The following is a 23,561-nucleotide window of genomic DNA, read 5'->3' as shown; positions in this document are numbered from 1 at the left end:
AAAGAGAACAGTACCTATTCTGATTGTAACAGTTTATTTTCTAATGTCGTTACACGTATATTGAATGAAATTCAGAGTGTAATACCTTTAACCCTTTTACATACGTGCAAAAATAGAATCGTTCTATTTTTGAATGGACATTACTGGTAGGAATGTATTGTTGAACTTATCTAAATAAAAAATCGTGGCCGGTGCTTCGGCATCGATTACCGATGACAATTGTCCTATATACGTGTACGTGTACGGAATTACAATTCTTTGGAAGAACGACAGAATTTTTTTCTTTCTTTTTTTCTAACTCGCTATCAATTCGCGAAAAAAGAGCCCCATTTCTCGTTTCCAATATTATCCATTTATTATTGTTCCGTGTGCGCGGTTGCCTTCTACCAGGAATTTCGTCGGAGAGAAAGAGACAATTAAATATAAGTACGAACTACGAAACAAATGTTACTCTCGTGCCGTGTATTTAATATTTACAATTTGTATTACGTTGCTTGCCCGTGTATCATATACACGTCGCTTCGCGTATATAAAATAACTTAATAAAAGACTTTTAAATAAAACTTTTAAATAAAAAAGGCGAGGCGTATGCGTCGAATTTGAAGAAAGAACAAGGAATATACAGCGTGTCCCTACTTTCTTCGACATAACTTTAGCAATAGATTCTATGAATCAAAACAAGAAAAAAATATCACACAAACATTTGCCAACTAGAAATTCGAAATGTAATAAATTTGATAGATGACAGACCTGTATTCGCAAAAATGAAAATTGAATTAAACTGACGTAGATAAATATCGTCAACTCTTTGTTTCGAACTTTTCGTTATAAGTCCTTAACGACGAATTCTTGATCATATATTTTTGTGACACTTTTTTTCTTTATTTTTACTCGTACAATCTACTGCCATAGTTACGCCGGAAAAAGCAAGACCATCCTGTATATCAGGATGCGACTAAATTTATAAATACAGTCTTCGAACCTGGTGTCGATAACACGCAGTTTTCGTAGTTAAATACGTTCTGCTCGCGTAGCAAATGTATCTCTGCAAGCTTTTGTATAATGTAATATTAAATTAATTATCAAACACTGCTATACCCTAGCCCCAAAGAAGTGTACGATGAAACGAATAATCGTATCTATCACGCGTTAAAAGATGGAAACATACATTCTACACATTTGTTATGTGTACGTGTATATATATAAACAAATTTTTTTATCAACGAGTTACTTTATCTACTTCCGTAAATAACGCCGTATCTTTCGCTGTACAGTAGTACAGAATTAAAAATCGTACCTTGTAAAGTTAAAGTTACGATATATTTCTTTTATAATATATATTTAATAATAATTATTATAATTATAATATATATCTTTCAGTGATCGTTCCGATGATTTATATAATAACTATTTACAAATCTCTCTTTCTCTCTTATCATTGACAACATGAATAATAACTGTAAAACTCTCATAATAATAAATTCTTATAAATAGATAAATCTTAAATATCGTTCAATCGATAAAAACTCTTGAAAAATCACCCAAAGACGATCGATGATGGTGTGCAGTTGACTATAATGGATGAAATGAGCGATGAAGATTAAATCCAATTGGTGAAATTCGTTCGATGATCTCTACCGTGAGATATTCAGCGAGTAAAAAGTAGCTTCGTTAAAAACACGCGAAGCCAAGAGGAAAATATAGAAGAAGTGACTCGAAAGAATTTAATCTTACGACTATGAATGAAATTTTTCTAACCTAGGTGGTTAGAGGGTTGAAATACGCTAGTTGAACGGATTCTCGTTGGTAGACTGCGTATCTTTATGCAAATTTATATTTTCATGGACATAATTAACGAAATGAGGTTTAAACAGAGATTCGTTTTATACTAAAAATTAGTATTAGTTTTCTCCGTTTTAGTTATTTTATACAATTTTGTATAAAACATTGCACGCATTCGGTACATACATTTGCGCGTGCAAACTTCAATAAAAATCCGCAGTCTATTCAAATCTATGAAATATTCACGCGGAGAAATGAATTAAAAAGTACGAGACACCTTATTGAATTCTCTATTCTGCCTTATAATATACGCCTCTCATAGGAAGAAGCTCATGCTAGTCTATATCTGAACCCTTCACGATTTCTCATTTGAAAGACACTGATACAGCTAACTAGAAGAAAATGCATAGCTCAAATAAAAGATAGTTTCAATCATAATCAGCCTCCTATTGCAAGACTGTAGAATTTGCGATGCGTCAGTCGTTTTGAATAATACTCAATGAGAATTTTTGATGGTCCGTGTTTCCTCGTCGATCTGCAATTCTTTCCTTCTAAGATCTGCAGGATCAGGATGTACCATGTCAAATATAGATCCGATCGTAAAGGGTTACGACAAAAATGATAGAAAAATATAACGTTCTTGAAGAGTCTCGAGTGAGACTGGCTCTTCTTCTTCTACTGTTCTTGAGGCACCTTTAGGAGGACAGTTCTCGTGCCTTCTGAATCAGAGATGTTAATCTTCAGCTCGTTGGTCAGCACCTCGAGCTTGTCCACCACCTTGGCGCTCTTTTGCCCGCCTGGATTCGGTGGAGGCCAAACGTCGTCCAACGGAGGTTCGATGTACTTCCTGCTCGACTTCATCGTGACTTCCTGTCTTCCGCAGAGCGTCCCTCCGATATGATCGGAAGACGAGACGCACTTCGGCGGTGATTCCGTGTCCATGCGAGGACGTTTGTAGAGGGGCGGTTGAATTGTTGGGCTGTAATCGTGATCTAGAAGGCCCTCGACTTCCTGCAGCAACTCCTCGCTGTATTGCTGCAGTTCCTCGTCCATCAGCTGCTTCGTGTAGAGTAAGGTTCGCGAACGACCTGAAACAAAGAAATAATTCGAACGTAAATGTAAAGATGCAGCTTCGAAGTAGTTGGAAATTTACAATGATGAATGATAATAGAAACGGAGAGTTGAGATAAAAAATTTCCTTAATAACGAGTATTATAAAAAGAAGTTTGAAATTGGAAGTTTCGTTACAATAACAAATGCTTTGAAGTAAAAAATTCATAACGAACAATATTATAAAACCAAAGCGTTGAGATTAAACAAATAAAGTTTCAAAATTACAAAATTTAAGCTTGCGTTGGTTCTTGTTCTTTCTTAAAAATGATAAATCTCATCGTCAGTGAAAATATCGTGAAATAAGCTGTTGTATTAATATAATACATCTCACATCTAGTGTTTTTGTATATGTTTTGAAACTATAATTATCGTATTTACAAGTTTAGCTAGCATTATTCATACAAAATAATTATCGCAGATAAAAACTTATGACGTGGTTAACCATGGACATTGTATCTAGACAATTTGATTTAGACAGCTCGGTTTAGCTGGTTTCGTAATCAACTCGAGGAACTGGTTACGAGTCAATCCACGTATAAACCCAGCGATTCTCAGATACCTTTGAATTTTAACGAAGGTCAATGACATTACCTGACGAAGCTGTTTCCTTTTCTTTCGTACGAAGCGTCAAACAAAATTTATACTTAAAACATCTAAATAAAACAGCCTGTACATGTACAAATATAAAAATTACTTTCGTATCGACATTATTCTACAAAAATATGATTAACTAATATAATTAAAATAAAATAATATAATTAATAATAACAATATATAATTAACATAAACTTTGAATTTTATGATTTTATCTTTAAAATCTTGTATCTGATAATAGAATTATTTGACATGAATAATATAATATTATATTAATATTAATAATATTTATTTAATAATATTAATATTTATAATAGTTATAATATTTATAAATATTATATTATCTATAATATTTATATTATTTATAATATTTATAATATTTATATTAATAATATTTTAGATTTTGAAAGATCACCACAAAGGCAAAAGTTGTTTCAACATATCAAACGTGGAAAAAATTGACTTTTGATTACGAAAAACGAGTTTGTAAATCATCGTACAATGGAGTGAATGGACGTGTTGAGAAAGTATCTAAAAGAAGATTACAATTGGATAAGAAAGAATTCGTTCGGTTCTAGCATCGAGAAAGGACTTTCTTGTCCTCGTTTAGAAAGTAGCTGAACAACTTCTCAATCTCGTACCCTGCTCTGGTTTCACCATACCGGTTGTTATACCATATCGATCCCCATATCTATTGATTTCGAAACATCGTGTCTGTCTCTTTATCAAGGCTTATCAAGATTTATCATTACTTGGAGTGACAAAGCTTTCTTTGATAGTGATTTGGTGGATAATAGTACTAATGGATTAAAGAGGTTGCAGATCTCTGTAAAATTTTACAAATGACGTAAGTTGTAACTTAGAAAATTGTTGTAAAATAATGACGTTGAAACTTGGAGAAGTTTTAGAATTATTGCAAGTAGTAATTAACATTTTAAGATTAACAACCATTATAAAATTTCAATATAAACGAATTTAGGAAATTTTTATAAATCCTGAAGGGACTAATAATTATTATGAAATTTCGATTCTATCAAAGGGTCATTAATTGTAGACCTCTGTCACTTAATTTTCATAATTTCACAATAATAGAAAATTTTCACAATTGCTGAAATAATAAAATTATAAAATTTATCTACGTAAAAAATATATATATATATATATATAATTTCATTGCATAATAATTTTTATTTTACATACATAATATATAATAAAATTTGATTCGACGCTAAAAATAATAGTAATAAAATTTTAAGATTAAGAGTCTAATATAATAGAATACTAGTTTAATAGAAAAATCGAATTGAATAGAAGAATTTACACGTCAATATACTGAGACCATCACACCACTAAAAATTTATTACTTCGATAGCTTCGTTGTCGTCGTAGAGCGAAATATATAAAGCAAATCTATTTCGTAATCTGAAATTCGTGTATTGCTATTTTTTCGTCGTGTAACCTGAGGAGTATTGGAATCTGCTGTTCCAGCACACGATTATGCAGCAAAATGCAGTGAAAATTAAATTGCCGGACAAATTATTTGAACATCGAATAATATCGAAGCATAAAAGGAAGAGCCAAAGAAAAGGAAGAAAATTTAAGAATTCTTACATGTTCTCTATGCTCGAACAACTTGCTCAGAGTTATGAAGCAACGATTATGTAAAACATTCATCTAACACGATCCAATTATCCAGGATTATTTAATCACACGTTACGATGATGAATACTGGTTAACATGTATCCACTAGAATTACTAATACTCAATAAAAATATTAACATTTACGACAACTATGTCGTACTAAATTAAAGTCGTTCTCTTATCAATACTTACTCGTCATAATTTTTTTACCAACTTGCTGCGTTGGTTAAACATTGATAAAATATTAAAAACATCGTCAACTTCAAATGTATATTTGGAAATCCATGTTCAGATAAATAAAACAAAATACAGTGAAGAGCATAACCATGATTTTGTGCAAATTCTTTCTTATTAACATTGATATTAAAATGTACAGAAAATGAAAGTAACAGAAACATTTTGGATAGTTAGAGCTAATAATTTTTCAATACTGTCTTTAATTGCAATGTAATTTTTCAACGTTGTTTTTTCAGTCCATATTTTTTCATTTTCATAGAATCAAATTTTCGACGTCATATAAAAATGTTATTGACTCACAATTGGTATTATTGGATTGTAGATAATCCACAACAATTTGAATTCTGTTATTTAATTTTAATTATACATATGCTTATATTACCTCTGGTAAAACATTTTCGATCAAACGCAAGTATTGAAATCTTTCATCTAAAAGAATACAATTGAATCGTTAATTTTATTTTTCTATATATTTCGAACAAATACAATACAGCATTCCATGCCCATCAGATTTTAATGTTCAAGTATTTACGTTTGAAAACTTTTTTTACCAGAGGAGGTAGATAATCATAATAATTTTAATTACACGACAAATAAATTACAAACAAATAAGAAACATATTTTCCGTATACTTTAACGTCGATGTCAATGAGGAACGATTTACTCGAAATTTATAATTACCGATTATACTCTTTACTGTAATTTCGTTATCGAGTGATTGAAATTTCAGAGCAACATACATACGATATGCGAGAAGATACGTAGCGTGTGAAAGAAACCACTTTATCGTACGATTTTTTTATACTGGCAAAAAGCCAGTCGACCGTACGAGGCCGAGATGCAACAAACCGCAATGCGTGAAAGCAATGCTCGGGGAAAAATGAAATATTAACAAGAAGAAGTGTGTGCCTTTCACGATCTCGTAAGGGTTCAACGTTCCCTAAGCTGGCCCATGCTATCAAATTCGTTCAACCTGTATAACCACTAATATAACGGTTCGAAAGGATCCGACGGACATGCCGATACCATTCACATTCCTCTCGAGTATGTGCCGAGCAACGAAATAAAATTCTATGGAGTTTTCTAAGCTACACGGCCTCCAAACACTCGGTCATCAACTGTTGCTTTGGACAAATTTAGAATCGAGGTACATTTATTTCAAGTATTTGCTCGATGAAATAATTGTCAGTGTTTTTTCGTGACTTTTCGCTTCGACTTCCACGACAGAAATTCAAGGAATGGTAACGTTTTGTCAAAATGGCGAAAAGTAATTTTTTGAGAGAAAAATACTCTTATTTTCCCACCAGTTACAAGATATAAAAATTTTGAAAAAAAAAAAAACAAATTGAGGATCGTCAAAGTGAAAGTTTTACGCTTTAAAAACGAGACCAAGTTAATATATAATTTTTTTTTTAAATTATAATAGTTCAAAATGTCGACCTATATAAATAATTTTCTAAGTGACTGTAGTCAATGGAATGATAAATTTTATACCAAAGATTGAAATTTAGATCTAGTTGTGTAAAAAATAAAATAATATAATAAAAATTCATAAAACTATACTTACATTACCGTGCATAAGTTGAATCTTTCTAAATTATTGCAGTACAAAATATAATTCAAGTGAATCCTTTTAATTTAACCTTAATTAATTAATAAATATTAATAAAAAAGGATAGTTAATATGATAATTCTAATAATAGATCCCTGAAGACTCTACAGAGTGACGTCAAACATGCATGTCTATTCACCGTCGAAATTTTACAATTGAAATATAACCAGATTAAAATAGATTTTTTTATGAAGCGTCAACTATTTATCAAAAATGAATATGAAATTTGCAAATGTAGAAAATTAATAGTAAATCAAGCTTTTAATGAAAGTGTCCAATGCATAATGTGTCCAATTCAAGCAGGCTTAACTTGCCAACCAAAAATATTCCTTCAGATTTATCTAGCAACAGTAATCAGTGGACAATTGCTCGTTAACCGCAGATAAAAGAAATATATATATACAATACAAGATCCTTACCAGCCAGCGGCGGCATTTTCTCCGGCTGTTCCTGCTCTTGCGTGAGTTCATTGTTCGAATTGGAGTGTGGCCGTAGATTCGGCACGGCAACGAGGGCCAACGAGAGCAACAAGACCATGAGACAAGTGGCGGGCTGGGCGCTCTTGTTGCCTTTTTGCAACAGTGCCTGCAGCCTCTTGAGTTGCCCAGCCAGGCTCTGATTCTGCGACTGCAACGCCTTGATGCGTTTCAGCAGCGTCATATTCTCCTCGGTGCACTGTTTCACACGATCCTCCAATCCGTCCACGTACTCCTTTTTCCTCTTGCGCGAGTCCTGGGCGGAGATTTTGTTGCGAATCTTGCGCCTGATCCTCTTCAGCTCGCGCTCCTCGTGTTTCGTCAGCGGATAATGAGTAGGCAGCGTGATCCCTTCCTTTTGCAGCAAACGCTTCTCCTCGGCGTTCAGTTTTAGCCTCGGGTAAGGGGAATCCGATTCCGAGATCTCGTCGCTCGAATTGCAACCCTTCTCGCTGCTCGAATCTTCTTGCTTGATGTTCATCTGCAGATGGATCAAAAAAGAAAACGTGTAAATGGTAAAAGGAAAATGAATTGAAAAGAAAGAATAATATTCTTTTCATCTGAGACTTTTCTGAGAACAAAATAACTGAGGATAAAATAAAGCTGAAAGAAGTTAATTCAGTGATGAAACTTTAACCAACTTCTAACTCATTGAGAATCGAAGTTAATGCAACATTTGCAATTCTTTTCAATTGATTTATTCATCATCAAATTCCATTTTGAAGTTATAAGAAAAGCTTTATTTACCTGAACTGGCTTGTTGATGATATTGGCCTGGTTGATCTTGAATCCTTTGAAATTCCTAGCTTGCGAAGCATTGATGATCTTGATGGTTCGTACTTCCTTCATGTCTTTCAAACTTACAGGCAGTAGAATCGATCTTGGATTACCGGAGCCCATCGGTGTCACGCGTATCAATTGCCTGATATTTCGTTTTCCATTGCACGTGATATTACGGACGTTTATCGTGCTGCTTTCTGGAGGCACAATGTGAATCTGTTGTTGCTTCGGTGTTTTCTCTAAAACGAAAAAGATTTATTTTCAATGAGACTCTTTTTTATCATTATTATTATTAATTGTTTTCGATCTAGAAATTTCGACAAAACATTAACAGACATTTCTTGCATCGATTATCAGTGTATTTTTTTTTTTTTTTTTTTTTTNTTTTTTTTTTAAGCGAAAGAATTTATTCCTCTACAATGCAGCGCATATAAATAATTATTATACATATAGGTTCATCAAATGGAGTACCTTGCAAATTTTTTCTAAGAGATAACTCCTTCATTTATGCCTGCTTTCCGCAGGAATCCACTTTCATATTGAGCTTGAATTTAATTTGTAAATGAAAACGTTGCATTTATGCGTCGGTGACCATAAGCTGCTGTCCTCGAAATTTCTCCCGACGCAGTCGGAAAAAAATATTGATGACTCGCCAGACTGCTCGTTTCGTCCATAATGCTCTTTCCGCAGAAAGGTGACAAATACATTTTGCAACTTGCAATTTTTTTTTGCGATATTCTATCACGTTGCAAAATTCGCTGTTGCTCTATTTTTAGAAATTATCGACATCGTAGCATTATTTGCAATTCACGCTTTATGATACATACAGGCTTTTTACAGTTTAATTAGCTAATGATACTGTTTTAAATTAATATTGACCCACGTTTATTCGCAATTTAATCGAATGATTTTGTAGCAAACGGCTAATTAGTTTCTATCGGTGATAAAAAATCGAAAAATGACTTTTTACTCGAGTTAATTTTTCAGGGACGACTGCGATACCTGATGTCGATGATTTAGAGTTTTCGATCTTTTATGTAAGTTTAAATTGCATTAGAAATAATAATTAAGTAAGTTTAATATTTTATTAAAAATAAAATTTTTAACAAAATATTAGTTTAGTATTAAGTTAGTAATAAAATATTAGTTTAGTATTAGTTAAGTATTAAGTGTTAAGTATTAATTAAGTTTAATATTTTATTTTAATATTTTAATATTAATAATTATTAAAAAATAAAATTTTTAATAAAATATTAGTAAGTTCGATTTAAAATTGTTTAATTAAGTTTATTTAAAATTGCTTTAAACAATGACGGTAAATAGTCACACGTCAATTTGTACAATTTAGTATCGTTGAAATAGCTTCTAGTGGCATAGAAATCAACACGGTGTACAGACATAATCTCTGAAAGGTCAAAAGATTCGTCTCAATCCTATTCAAAAAATTATTTTGTCAAAATTGCTTTGAACCTATAATTATTCACATTATTTTGAATTTATTCAATCTGGAAATTTCCAGTATCTTGACGGGCTTGTGAGATTCAAATAGATCTTATTGCTTAAATTCGAGCATTAACATGCGTTCGAATTATGTTTCTGCTATGAATTCGCTGAACTTTAGCTTTCACAAATGGATTAGCGAGGGAATGTATCGTCACGCTGAGAAGAGAAGGAAAACGTTTTTGGAACGAGATGTGGTATGGCACGTAGAATAGTGACTAAAAATTTTGATACACTTTTGCTGTGTATTTTGATTAATTTAATATTTATGCATTTTTCTTTTTTTTTTTTGGAACGAGATAGATATTTTCTATATTTTCTATATTTATACTAATGTAATGCTAAAACACTGTAAGCAAAAAGATCATTAAGTACTAATCTACAGTGACTCTCATTAATATTCAAACACTAAATATTTAAACTTTTAAATTGTTACAATTGTCATAAATATTTGACAAATACTAATAAAGAGTTGCTGTTAGTTACACGCACAGAATGTGCGCTCAAACTTTTGGCCGGCGATGTATGTGGGGTTTTAAAATTGTAACAGAGCACATTGTTCTTGAGATATTTTGGTTCAAAAGTTTGAAAGCCTATAATATATTTTATAATGCAGCAGGACTTTATAGAACTATTATTTGAATAAATGGAACTGTCTATTTGAATAAAATTTTAGATAATCGACAATAATCCTTTTTATAACTTAAGAAAAGAAAAAAATAACACTTCTGTAGAAAATTATTTAATGTACCAAATATTATTGGAAGTACTATGCTCTGGATGTTTTATCATATCATCTGCAATTTTTCATTTTTATATCGAAAATTAATTAAATTGTTAATTACATTAATTAATTAATAATTTAACTTATTAACTAATTTGCAATTTGTTAATTTTAATAATTTAATTTAATTTAAACTGGTACATTAATTAATCAACTAATATTAAAGTTACAATACAATAGGAAGATTACTAACAACTCGGATAATTTTAAGGTATACTCAGATGTTACGTTAAATTTCTTCATACCTAAATCGGCAACCGGTTGCTCCGTAACAATCGTCGTGTTAGCATCGGCCAAGGTGTTCGCTGGATTTACTACAGCCACGAGGGTTTGTTCCACATCCATTTCCTCGGCGACATCGGTAACCGGTGAGCCGATGTTCGACCTGATAGGACTGTCCACGCTGGCCATCGACTGGTTAGGACTTCCCAAAGGCTCGAACTCCATGACATTCTGCGGACTGTTTATTTCGGAGTTGCTGATCTCCAGTTGATCCTCCTCGATCGGCAGAAGCGGGCTCAATTGTTGCTCGCAAGAGAGGCTCAACGCGCTTGAGAGCCCGCTGTCCGACGAGGAAGACGGAATCGCGTCCAAATCGTTGTCCATCAGGTTGAACTGATTGTCCTCCAGCTTGAAAATGGAGTCCAGAAAGTCGTCTGGATTGGTTGGCCATTCTTCCGCCTTGAAAAAGAATGCAAGAACAAATTATTTTCTGATGAAGTTGTTAGCAGTGAAATCAATTTTCTACCTTTCGTGGGATAGATGAATTTTATTTTGAGAAACAGATGGAGGATACGGTGGAAATTATTTTGATGTATTTATTCGAAACGCGATATTATTAATAGTAAAATCAATCTGGGATATTTCTTCTGGGATAAATAAATCATACTTACATCGAGATCCTGAGAATGCAATTAAATTAACTAATAAAAAAATTATTATTATAATATAGTAATAATTATATATAATAATTATTATAATATAGTAATAATAGTAATTATAACAATATTTTTTAATTATATATAATAATTATTACAATAATAATATAGTATTAATATAGTAATACTATAATTATTATAGTAATATTATAGTATTAATATAGTAATAATAACAATAAATTATTATAATATAGTAATAATAACAATATTTTCTGTTCCTTTTTTTTAAATTTTGTACCTATTACTAAATTTTATATCTATTACTAAATTAATTATTTGAATATTGAATACTTTGATGTAAAGATCGATGAAAACTATAAATTTGCACAATTTCAAGTTCTCGTGAGCGCAATTAAAGAAATGTAATTCAGACAGAAATTTGACTCCGTTATAAAGTATGAGTACTCTACTTTCGATATTTTATATATGTTTTTTTCACGTTGTATGCATTCTCTGCATTTTCTGCATCCAACGAGGCCAATCTGCTTCATTTGTTTTCCAACGTTAAAAGTTTGCTCGATGTTACACACAGAAAAGTACATTCAGTTTGTTTTTAATGATACTCTTACTTCCTTGCATCGTCACTGCATTCGTTGGTATGCCCATGGCGTCCCATTTAGATCAGATTATTGACCTGATCTACCCGATATAACATGATCACAGGCGACTTTTTAAGCTCGACGCAAGCGGAGCCATACGGCTTCGCTGCAATTTATTATTTTACCACTGAGGAACTACATGAATCATTTCGTTGTTAATTAAAAAAATGGATTATTGAAAAACATGTATTTCAAGAGTGAACGTATAATAAACGTGGAATTACAAAAACAAACGTTAAGTAGTGCAAAAGTTTGAGAAAATATTGTCTTTTACACCGCCGCTTAAAAGTTTTCGATTCACTTTTTATTTTTGATATTCAATATTTATTTCGTAGATAATGAAAATTCTAAATTGCTTGTGTATTTTATAATATAATTGTTAATATACTGACACTTTAGAAATTGTATATGTTGCTATTTTGAAATATATAAAATATTAAATATATATTTTATAATATGTAATATCAAATATATTTATATTTTACATATAAAGCATTATTTTATTTTGCAATTTTAAAATTTTAGAAATTGTATATATTGCTATTTTAAAATATATAAAATATTAAATATATATTTTATAATATATAATATCAAATATATTTATATTTTATATTTAAAATATATAAAGCATTATTTTATTTTGCAATTTTAAAACTTTAGAAATTGTATATATTGCTATTTTAAAATATATAATATTAATAATATTATATTTATAATTAATAATATAATATTATAAATAAATATATAATATTAAATATATTTATATTTTATATATAAAATATATAAAGCATTATTTTATTTTGCAATTTTAAATGGTGGTCAAAGATCTTTATCTATTCGTTAACTCGTGAGAGCCATTTCAAAATATTCGTTATATCCACTCTGAAATTAATTATCATTATAGTAACAATGATTAGAATATAGAATAAAATATAAATATTTTATAATTATACTGTATTATATTATTTTACATTTTGTTAGATAACAAACATTTAAGATTAATACCTACTCCTCTTGTTATAAATTTTGGAGTAAAGAATTTGTAGAGTCTTCTTCGAAGTGCTTGTATAACGTATTAAAAGATAAAGTTTTGAATAATACATTACCAATAATTCATAATGATCTAATTTTATAGTGGAGTTACATTTTATATCGCTGATTTGTACCAATCTTTATATTTCCAATAGCATAGTCGTGTGCATTGCATTGTCAGAAATCTAATTCCCTCTGCGATGCTCGTGATGCAATGCACCCGAGTATAGAAATTACACATTCTCTGATGTACGCTCCCGCTCGAATTTAGAGAATTTAGGACATGTTAAGTTTTCAAAAGAAATAACGACTTCTTTAAATAAATAAATATTTCATTCGCGATATTATTATTTTTTTTATAATACTGAAACTTTGATCAATTATATTTAAAAATGGAAGGTATGGTTACATTTAATTGCACTTCTTCAAAGTATTATGTATAATAGAGAACTCCGTTTATATAGGCTTAATTTAGTTGAACAACATTTCAGGCAATAATCGAGTAAATGAACTCTTGCTAGTTGTGAATCCACTTATTCGAAACTGAACTTTTGTTACGTAAGTGGAAAATCATTGGTAGAAGAGAAAATCAATGGATCCCTATCATTACATGAACTGCAACTTATTTAAATTATTTGTCTCAATAAGTTTATACAATTCAATGCACCTCGATGCATTTTTTAAATAAATATTTTGTTCACAAGAATTATCAAACGAAAAAAAAAAACCTTAAAACAGAATTGTTCGAGTTTCTTCGTTTATAAATCTTTCTGAAAACATTCTATGAATGAAAAAAATTGCTCGCATGGGATAAAAAATGTCTTTAACCATCCACAAATGCTAAATTTATGATTCAAGACAATTCTCCCAAATTTAAGTAAATCAAACAAATATTTTGGCTACGAATTGCTGATGTGTGACAAACAAATGTATTGAGTACTTCAAACTTTGGAACGACAGTGTACATGGAGCCTTATGTTTCCAATAATGGGATAGCGTATCTATTACATCGTTAGAAGCATAAGAGCACGTATTAACAAAGTGACATCATTGCAATTTCTCATTCTGCGATCTCGCTCTACACACATACATTGCATATCGCATCACTGGTTCATATCTTGAATTTTACATCAGATCACTTTACAGTAATGAAAAAATGACGATTCGTTAACGCCCATACAAAATTACTTACACTGAGAGAAATATAAATAGTAAGTAAATCTTTTCGGATGAAGTTGGCATCAATTTTCTTCCCTTGAACATCTCGATTTAAAAACCGAAAGTGATTTTTAGAACAAATGGCTCGTGTTTCTATACGCCGCAGGATTTAAGGTTCTAATTTGAGAATGGAAATAACAGAGGCTTTGTTATTGCGCGCTCCAGTTAGTTATCTGGATGAAAGTTAGCCTAATCGGCTTAGCGAAGCTTGAAAAATGGCCGTTCGCGTGGCGCTTGTCGTTCGACTCGCGTGAATCAAACACTTGGCCAATGCAGGGTAACCTAGTTTTCCAAGCACAAGAGGATGATAAATATAGTTAAGTGGCGGTAGACTGCTGGTTTCCTCGAATTTTAGGATTCCGTTGGCAAATTACTTGAATCAAGACCAAAAACGAAATTAAAATGGAAGAAGATCGGACACGATTTTAGAAAGGAGAAAGCTTTGATTCTGTATTTTAAGTATATACATCAGGTTCGTATACATCACTTTTCATTCCTTCCAATTTTTATTTACTATAGTACCGAGAAGATGATTCTACGTAAAAAAAATAAGAATGAAAAAAAAAAGTAAAATTTGTTCATTAAAGAGTTTGAAAATTTCGTGCACGTGTGTGAAAAATGTAATTTTTTAATAAAACATATTCAAAGTCTATTTTTTTGAAAATGATGCCTTGAACAAAAAAGCTTCATCTTCTACGCTTTTCACTTATTTTTTGCGCATTATTTTTATTATTATTTCTCCGGTACAGAATTAACCGAAAAAGATCCGAAAATTTATTAAATTGAATCAAAACACGTGTGCGAATGTTTTCATCGATAAGTACTCGGGAAGAACTTAAAAATAAAATGTTCCCGAGAGTTCATCTGAATTTTCTGAAACATCTTTCTGTCTGTTCACATTTAACGTCTTGGCTTTATATTGCAAATTAAGTATAAATAATAAATAAATATAAATAATAAATAATAAATAAAGATAAAACAAGACTAAAAAAAACAGAAAAATTTTAAAATAATAATAATATATAGAATAATAGAATAATAAATAAATATAAATAATAAATAAAAAAACAGAAAAATTTTAAAATAATAATAATATATAGAATAATAGAATAATAAATAAATATAAATAATAAATAAAGATAAAACAAGGCTGAAGAAAACAGAAAAATTTTCTTTGGCGTTTGCAGGAAATTTTTACCAACTATTTTTTATTGTCCACAAATTTTTGAAATTATAGTACGAGTTACACAGTTACTCTAATTTCGAAATTAAGTTTTTTCTTAGACTATTCGCGAAAAGTCCCGCAATGTAACGGTGTTCGTTTGAAGGTCGTTCGCCATGGTGTGTAGGTTCGCATTCTCGTTTCGACTCGAAGCATAAAGAATCAGTATGCACATGGAAAAGTATACCATTACAATATTATAATTAATACATTAGTATCATAAAAGTAATATCTTTTTGATAAGAATGCACGAATTAGACATCGAACGTCTATCAAATGTTCCAATATGGCGGCGTCGCAGAAACACGTGCATCAGATTAATCCATATGTTACAAAGTCTCTCCCGATTACGTAACAATGGTATCAGCGTACATTCTGCAGTTAAGTAGCGAAAATAAAAAATAAAAAAAAAAACGTATTTCTAATCCAGAAGATGTTCAGAAAAAAAAAAAACAATAAATTGTTATCTCGACTCTTTTACGTGGATCTCACTATTCAAGGCTGCTCTGATAATCCTTCTAATTATTACATTGTGTCTCGTCGCCAATTATTTCCAGTACGCGATAAACTATTTTTAAAGGAAAACGACGAAACGATGACCTGCAGATACCAAGCGACAGGTGTAGACGGCACTTCGCGTCGGCACGTGGACCGCGCACTCCATATGTTAACTGGAATGAGCGGTCGAATAACGGATAGTTTCTGACTAATCATGACCGCTCTAATTTGTTACTGCCGCCACAAACATTTCCACGCGTTTCGTCCAAATTGTCCTTTTGTGTTCAGGTTGAACTCTGCGGCTAGTTGAGCCTAATTGAATACTGAATTAAAAGGCTAGCAATGATTGAAAACGCGGCGAAAGTGGCACAGATCGCGATGAAGCGTATCCATCGCTTTTCGATCTGTTTACACGGGAAATAATTGTTTTGATACTTCGTCGAAAGTCGACAAAGGCTTTTTTTTTCGTCAATGGACAGGTTAAATAGCCAGAGAATAATAATAGCAGGAAACATGTTCCACCTGTTTGTACGTACGAGTCGTACGTGCCAGTTCCCAGATATTTTCCCCCAATATTCACCGACAGCGGTAACGTAAACATGAGTCAATGTTTGAAAAGGTTTTGCTAGCCTCGGGAATTATTCGTGTATTAACATTCTCGATAACAAGCGGCGATAGAATTCAACGTCCCTTTACGGTCAGTTATTAACTTGTATTTTCCTCAAAGAATCGGATCGGGATTTATTTGCCCATAAGGTGCATCCACGATCTCTCTGAGATTCAAACTACGTAAAGATCTACTTATTTAGACTAAACTATCTAGCAGCTCAAGAGACGACGTTGAACAAGCAAATCGCTAGACGTGAAAAGCGATTGTCTACACGCAATCGTTCAGCGAAAAATACTTCGAATCTGCAGTTCATCGAAGTCTCTTTCGGGGAATCCCTACGGTCGTGGATACGCGCGTGTAAGAGGAAACTGGTTTCCTGCGAGTGGAACCCGTTTGAAAGGGGTGGGAGGGGGCGAGCGCGAGTCTGAGAAGAAAGACTAACGAGATGGCGAGATAAAAACGTGCGTCAGAGACTCACCGCGATGGCGTCGTCGTTGTAGCTCTGATCTATGAAAGGTTCGTCCTTAACGTCGCCTTTCAGGAACGCGTCCTCCCGCGGGAAGAGGAAATCCATCAGGTTGATGTCCGTTGACGACATCCCGCCCGACGCTTGATTACTCTACAGCACGGAGCGATCGTATACGTTTGCGTGTATACGCGTGTGTGTGTGTGTATTTATAACACAAAATACACGGCAGCCACTACGTTTCCATGAAAAAAACCACCGTCCGCACACTGCACTGACGCGCACTACTAGCCGACTGACGAGTGAAAGAGTCCCGTCACGGACAGTCGGACGGACGTACGGCCTCCTCGCCCCACCCTGAGGCTCTTGGCTGCAGCTAAAGAGCGAAAGAGACCGATTTTTTTTCGGAGATGATCGCTCGCCTCTATTCGGACGTTTGTTTCACCTGGGTCACCCGCGACGCTTGTCGAAGCATGTCGAGCAATTCGCACGATCCTTGCGTCAACTTTTGTTGACCTGCGCCGCGAAAAACTGTTTACCTTGCCCGAGTACACGACGAGTGTTCGATCCACCGCCGGGTATTGTCAATTGAACTGCCAGCGTGGCATTATGCGCGTCACGAATGCCTCGCGACCTCGCCACGATGCGATTGGTCGAGGCAGCTCTCGCTAAAGATAGATCGATTCGAAATCCGCGCGGGCTTGAATCGAGCGTTTCGAGCGTTCGAAATTACGTTTCGGCGAGAGGAATTTTGTATTTTATCGTGGGATCGTACTCGAAGAGCTGAGAATTAGGAATTGAAAAAAGGGAAATGGAAATAGACGAAACGTTTAATTACGAGGCTATCGCTTTAAAATTTACTGTCGTTTGCAGTGGCGGCTCGTGCGCAACACTGCGGAACTACGCACTCCCAATTTTTTCTCAATGATGTATTTATTAATTTATTTATATTGGCTTGCAATACTTATCGTCGACGATCCTATGCGATTCTTTCGTTTCGTATAAAAAAAAAAGAATAATGAAGATCATTTATGTCATCTTCTTGCGCCGAATGAACTTGAGAGCATTGGTTTCTTGAAAATAATACATTAATTGTGTACGTATTTAATTAAATTGAAGTTGATCAATTTAGTTTCTGAGTAATTCGTACGTTGAAGATATTTGTCAAAAACAGATTATTCTGTTGTTACTGATGTTGCATCAGACTGACCAATTTTATGCTATCTGAAAATGCACGACGCATTTTGCATATGCTGCTGAGTCATGAAGTAGGATTGGGAAAGTAATTTTGCCTATAGTAAACGAAGAACTTTTTACCTTTATTTCTTTTTTATACGTATAAGTGAGCATGTATTTAAAATATTTCAATATATTTATTGAGAACTTAATTATCATACAGAAGAATCAATTTTATACTACGTTTACTATCACTTGACGTAGTATTTAGAATTAGTGACTTGTCATCTTCCATAGTTGTTTTTCTTTTGTCATAGAAGTATCAAATTGTTTGGATTAGGATTTCTGTAAAATAAAATATGTTAGAAAGACTTTTTTTATTTTTAATATTTTCTGATAACTTCTCGAATATTTTGTTAATAACTATCAATAATATGTGTTAATAACTGTTTAATGTTAATTAATAACTATCTATAACATTAATAAAATACACATACGTAGACATAAGCATAGCAGAATAATCCAATTGCTATAAGAAGTCCTATTACGTTTATAAAATCCCATCCTTCCCATATATAGAATGGAATGTCAAATGTGACTGCTCTTTTACAAACACCCATTCTTTCCAAGATTTCACTTCCGTCATACAATATTTCATTTAACCTGATTGTTTCGTAAAATCTTACTGTGCATCTTAGTTTTTCTAGACCTGTCAATTTTGAATCGGTTGAAAGAGGAAGTGTTCACGTTAGAGGATGCACTCGAACGGCATATCTTATAACTGTGTTTCTTGCTAACAAGAAATGGAGAATTTTAGTAAATTGGATTTAATAAATTATAGACAGATATTAAACAAACATTTATAAAAATATGAAGGTGTATCGATATGAAATGTCGATTATTTTGAGGAACCGACTCGCATCTAATCGTGAATAATTTTTAACATGGCGCTGATCATAGTGGCTGTGGAAAAATTACAGTCTGAAGATGTGTTGGTCGTAATAGTTTATTAGTGTATTAAATTTTTCTGAAACGCAGTATGTAAGAGAATAATTTAATTAGGGAAATTGAGTGTTCATTTTGAATAGCTACTTTTAATTGAACATAGGCTATTTTATCTTCCTATGCATTTTTGAGGTTACATATTGAGTAACTGTCACTCTGTGTGCATTTATTTTAACCGGTTAACTGTGAAATTTAGTTTTAAAAATCCCTCACAGGATGTGATGTAATTAAAATCAAGCAACGACGAGTATACACGCCGTATATTATAAATTTAACAGTTTAAGTGCTATTATGAATTTAATAATTGATGGTTCATTTAACTGCGTTCGACGTGTATACACGTCAATCCAAAACTTTATTTTGGTGCGGTTTTATCAATAAAACTCTTTGGTAAAGTACACAAACAAATTCAGAAAATATCAGATGCATTGGGCAAAAAATATTCAATTCGCAAAAAGTAATACATTGTATGGGGAATATCCGATATACCAAAGTAAAATTCATATGACAGAAACAACTAATGATATTGCTTAAATAGGAGAAATTATGTGTAATCTTCTAACATCAGCTATGGAGACTAAAGTAACTAGTAAGACCAGCAGTTTGAAAGCTCTTTTGCTACGGGCATGGAGAGAACGTTGGAGTGATTTACAATGGGGCATCAATATCAAAACTGTAAGTAGTTTCTTCACTATGGAAATACTTATTTATATCTGATAAGAATTCTTTATAAATTTTATCATTTTTAGATTCTGCCAAGAGGTGTTAGCGGAGATGTATATAATTTAGCAGATTGTATATTACAACAGGCACTAGTAGGACTTGGACCAAATCAATTAGTACTTTCATATTTAAAACATTCTTTAAGTTCTCAGGTATGTATGATTAGCACTTTATTGATGTTTGAAGGTAATATTTATATATGGATAAATTTTCAGTTGGTTTCCTATGCTGCTGTATTGCAACGGATAAGCAAATATGATGCCTTTCACAAGCCTCATTGTATTCTAAGTCTCCTAGAATTTTTAGAATCTATTCAAGTAGGAATAACATGTCGTGGTAAACCTGAGGAGGATCTCTTGGCTGCTGCAGTATTATCCATAGTACATTGGTTGTTACAGTGTTATTTACACACTCTGACAAAAATGCCACAGAACAGTCCATTAACTCCGCAGCCAACAGAATTGATGGACAAACCTGCCAGTATATTGAAACAGATGCTCAGCTCTGATTTTCTCTGTGCTATGATGTATTTAGCAAAGTACGACGACAAAGACTTGTATATAGAAGTAGTAAAGAAGTGTCAGGAGATTGAAGCACTATTAAAAACTAGTAGTCTCAAGTCCTCTGTTCCGATAGAGGAATCTTTGAAAAAATTGTGCAATTTGGAAGTTGATTGTCTAACACTGTCACCAGAGATGTCACAGATGGAGTCTATAACTCACTGTTTGCAACCTTTATTCGCAGTTCAGGTATTACAAAATCCCAGTACAGAGACGTCTGTATTTGTTAATCAGATGTTGATGGTCCAAAGACTTAAGAATTATACAAATGCGAGATTGTACTGCGAGATAATTCGTGCGTGTTTGATGTGTTTGCACAATGTTACCAGTACGTTCAAAGAATCGCAATGGGGTGCTTTCACGTTTCTAAAGGTGCCTCTTATTTTGAAAGAGTTACACGCGGTGCACACAAACGGGGACGATAAATTAGAATACTCGCAAGATATTCTAGATGCGTTTGAATTATTACTACAATTTACTCCGCTCCTGGATATAGTGGACACTGCATGCTCTTGCAACAGCGTAGAGTGTTTGTTAAACGCACTGCAGAAAGTTAATTTAGTTACAGAAAAACAAACTAAACAATTAAGCAGCAGAAGAGAGGGTGTTACCGCGACGTTACAGAAATTAGAATCCTCCACGTCCACGTCTTCCATTCCTAAAGTGATCGTACGCGCAGAGCCAACTTTATCTGGAATTTTGAAAACTCTCAATGCCGATTACACAAAAATTCACGAGGCTTTACTTAGTATGTTGTATCAAGTTCTGACTGGCAAGAGTTTCGAACTAATGTTGGCGGTAGCTACCGTGGAGGGAAAGTTAAAAACATTTGTTACCAAATTAATTAAGTTCAATGAATGTAGCAAGCAAATCAACGAACCTGTGCCACCAAAGACTGCAGCAACTAGGGCAATGTTATTTGATATATCGTTCCTTATGTTGTGTTCTATAGTGCAAACTTATGGGTCTGATGTGCGTTTAAATTGTTATATTATATGCTCAACATCACATTTTTTTTATAAATTAATGAATGATATCTTTCATTTAGGCGGTTTTAGAAGAAGGAGAAGGAGACTCTTTTTTTGAACAGTGGGTACGCGAGTGCATGCCCGAACGAAATCAACCAAAGTCACCTCAAAAAATGTTGCAAAACGTCGATCCTGTAAGAGTGGATGCATTGTTAGCACAAATTAATTCTCCGGACTCTGATTTGAAATCTAGCAATATAAAATGGCATATCGCGTGTCAGTCGGCTATGGGAGCTGTGAAAGAGCTTCTTTGTGCATGGGAGAGTGACGTACTTGGAGCTAGTGACGTTAAAAGAGCTCTAGATGGTTTGCGTACAACTGCATGTTGTTTGCCAGTTTGCGCGGCAGCCTGGCTTTGCGCATATATGAGTATTACTCATCAAGATGCACTTTTAAAACCTCTGAACATGGTTCAACATTTCCTAACACCACTTCCTGGAGATGAGGTCCAAGACAATCTTAAGGAACGGTTAGTATAAAAATGAGTAATTTCTACGGATATTCACAATACTATTAAATTAAAATTGAAGATTGAATTTTAGATCAAGCTTGATGTCTCAAATCATTCGTAAAATGCAGTACGATGTTCATCCTCCTACACAATCGAAAACGAAGGTGCTCTCGATGTCTCATAGGTATCATGTTAAAGTTTCTTTAATTATTATTACTTTTATGGTTTTATCATTTATTTTATGTTACACTTGTATTATATTTTTATTTTTACTAGCATTATATCAAGACAGCCTATATTGGAGCAATTGGAAAATGAATGGGGGAATATAAATCAGCGAGGATGGATAAATATTCAGGCAACGCAGTCTTTGGAATCTTTGTTAAATACCGGTGGTTCCTTATGGTTCGTCACGAATATCGTAAAAGAAGTGTTAAAGTATCGTTATCAGGAAGAGTTGGACCAAGCAGTAGATTTAGCGTTCTCCATTTTTCATCTCGATATCGAGAATTGTACATTAGATCTCATCAATTATATCATTCCACAGTATTTATATAACTCATTACAGTAAGCGTTACTTACTTCTACGATAATTTCCGATAATTTTTATTTATAGCTCTCAATAGCCTTAGTGATTTTAAATAAATTTCTTATAGGAGCGAAGAACTCGTAGAACCACAGTCCTCAGTGTTAGCGAAGTTATGCGTGTACTGTATATTTTCTACGTTAGAACATAATAATTCAAATCCATCCCGTGGGAGCAGTAGGAAACGAGTGCGTCGGGATCTAGATGCGGAGGAACTCGATGCTCTTGGCGTGCCAGCAAACAAAATTTTGCGACTGAACGAGACAGGAGATTCGAATCCTATCTTCGGCTCGCAAAGTCCGCAAGCTCAAGGACCTACCAACGGCCAAAAGTCAATTGTGCTGAGGGACCCTCTTCTGTCAGCATTAAATGGATTGTTTACAATATTCACTTTTCTAGCTGGCAGAGATGGCGAAGTATCTCAACAGACTCACTTTATACTTCAATTTTTACGTCTGATGGTACAATGTGGAAAAGATAGGACACGTATCGTGTTGCAAGGAATGCCACAAACATTGGTAAGCTTCCACATGTTCATTTTTGTACTTTATGAGAATGACAATGAAATTTTAATTTTTTTTTTTTTTGTTTATTTAAGGTACCTTGTCTGCTAAAGGCATTGCCCGAATTATTCACCACTGATATTCTGTTAAGATTTTACGATATTCAAACAGCAGTTGGGCGAAAAGCAACTGCGCGTGACTTGTGTATGTTAAGAAATATCAATCTCAAGCCTTCAAAGTAATTTTGGCTGGATGTTTGATTTATTAAAGAAAGAAGTATGAAGGTAAAGTGTAAAAAACTGAGGTACCAAATGAGATATCAATATTATTTTGAAATATACTAATTTAATAACGAATTTGAGTTAAGTGTTTCTTTCCTCCTTATAATCATTAGGATATAAAAAAATTAGTCACAGAATTGAGAAAA

At 33.0% G+C, this 23,561-nt stretch overlaps 2 protein-coding genes across 6 annotated transcripts; one reads left to right on the top strand and one right to left on the bottom strand.

The window, feature by feature from the left end:
• Positions 1 to 17: 17 nt before the first annotated feature.
• Positions 18 to 17,710, bottom strand: LOC122535780. The gene is made up of 5 exons (XM_043667590.1): positions 17,115 to 17,710; positions 10,765 to 11,200; positions 8,203 to 8,474; positions 7,399 to 7,936; positions 18 to 2,870 (listed from the first exon to the last, which is right to left on the bottom strand). Exons 1-5 carry the CDS (start codon positions 17,232 to 17,234, stop codon positions 2,458 to 2,460), a joined length of 1,779 nt encoding a protein of 592 aa, XP_043523525.1. The 5' UTR covers positions 17,235 to 17,710; the 3' UTR covers positions 18 to 2,457.
• Positions 17,711 to 19,066: 1,356 nt separating this feature from the next.
• Positions 19,067 to 23,486, top strand: LOC122535778 (mediator of RNA polymerase II transcription subunit 24). Of its 5 annotated transcripts, none has more exons than XM_043667585.1 (9): positions 19,067 to 19,094; positions 19,822 to 19,958; positions 20,033 to 20,158; positions 20,222 to 21,538; positions 21,615 to 22,063; positions 22,137 to 22,229; positions 22,322 to 22,612; positions 22,702 to 23,149; positions 23,230 to 23,486. In XM_043667585.1, exons 1-9 carry the CDS (start codon positions 19,082 to 19,084, stop codon positions 23,374 to 23,376), a joined length of 3,021 nt encoding a protein of 1,006 aa, XP_043523520.1. In that variant the 5' UTR covers positions 19,067 to 19,081; the 3' UTR covers positions 23,377 to 23,486. The 5 variants fall into 5 exon arrangements, with proteins under 5 accessions (XP_043523520.1, XP_043523519.1, XP_043523524.1 ...); XM_043667584.1 differs by having other exon boundaries at positions 22,125 to 22,229; XM_043667589.1 differs by lacking the exon at positions 19,067 to 19,094 and adding an exon at positions 19,136 to 19,154 and having other exon boundaries at positions 22,125 to 22,229.
• The last annotated feature ends 75 nt before the right edge of the window (positions 23,487 to 23,561 follow it).

The sequence above is a fragment of the Frieseomelitta varia genome, unplaced genomic scaffold (genome assembly GCF_011392965.1).
Source record: "Frieseomelitta varia isolate USP_RPSP 00005682 unplaced genomic scaffold, Fvar_1.2 scaffold_769, whole genome shotgun sequence".
In the NCBI taxonomy this organism is placed as follows: domain Eukaryota; kingdom Metazoa; phylum Arthropoda; class Insecta; order Hymenoptera; family Apidae; genus Frieseomelitta; species Frieseomelitta varia.
The sequence above is the reverse complement of the archived record's forward strand: the minus strand, read 5'-3'. Positions and strand labels throughout refer to the sequence as shown.

What these genes read in the sequence shown, in the direction of transcription:
- LOC122535780 (XM_043667590.1), bottom strand. Translation starts at nt 17,234, where the DNA reads ATGTCGTCAACGGACATCAACCTGATGGATTTCCTCTTCCCGCGGGAG. An exon ending in GCAACCGGTTGCCGATTTAG is followed by an intron (nt 8,475 to 10,764) that starts GTATGAAGAAAT and finishes TTTTCGTTTTAG; the next exon opens with AGAAAACACCGAAGCAACAA. An exon ending in GAAAATGCCGCCGCTGGCTG is followed by an intron (nt 2,871 to 7,398) that starts GTAAGGATCTTG and finishes TCTTTGTTTCAG; the next exon opens with GTCGTTCGCGAACCTTACTC.
- LOC122535778 (XM_043667584.1), top strand. An exon ending in TATTTATATAACTCATTACA is followed by an intron (nt 22,613 to 22,701) that starts GTAAGCGTTACT and finishes AATTTCTTATAG; the next exon opens with GAGCGAAGAACTCGTAGAAC. An exon ending in AAGGAATGCCACAAACATTG is followed by an intron (nt 23,150 to 23,229) that starts GTAAGCTTCCAC and finishes TGTTTATTTAAG; the next exon opens with GTACCTTGTCTGCTAAAGGC.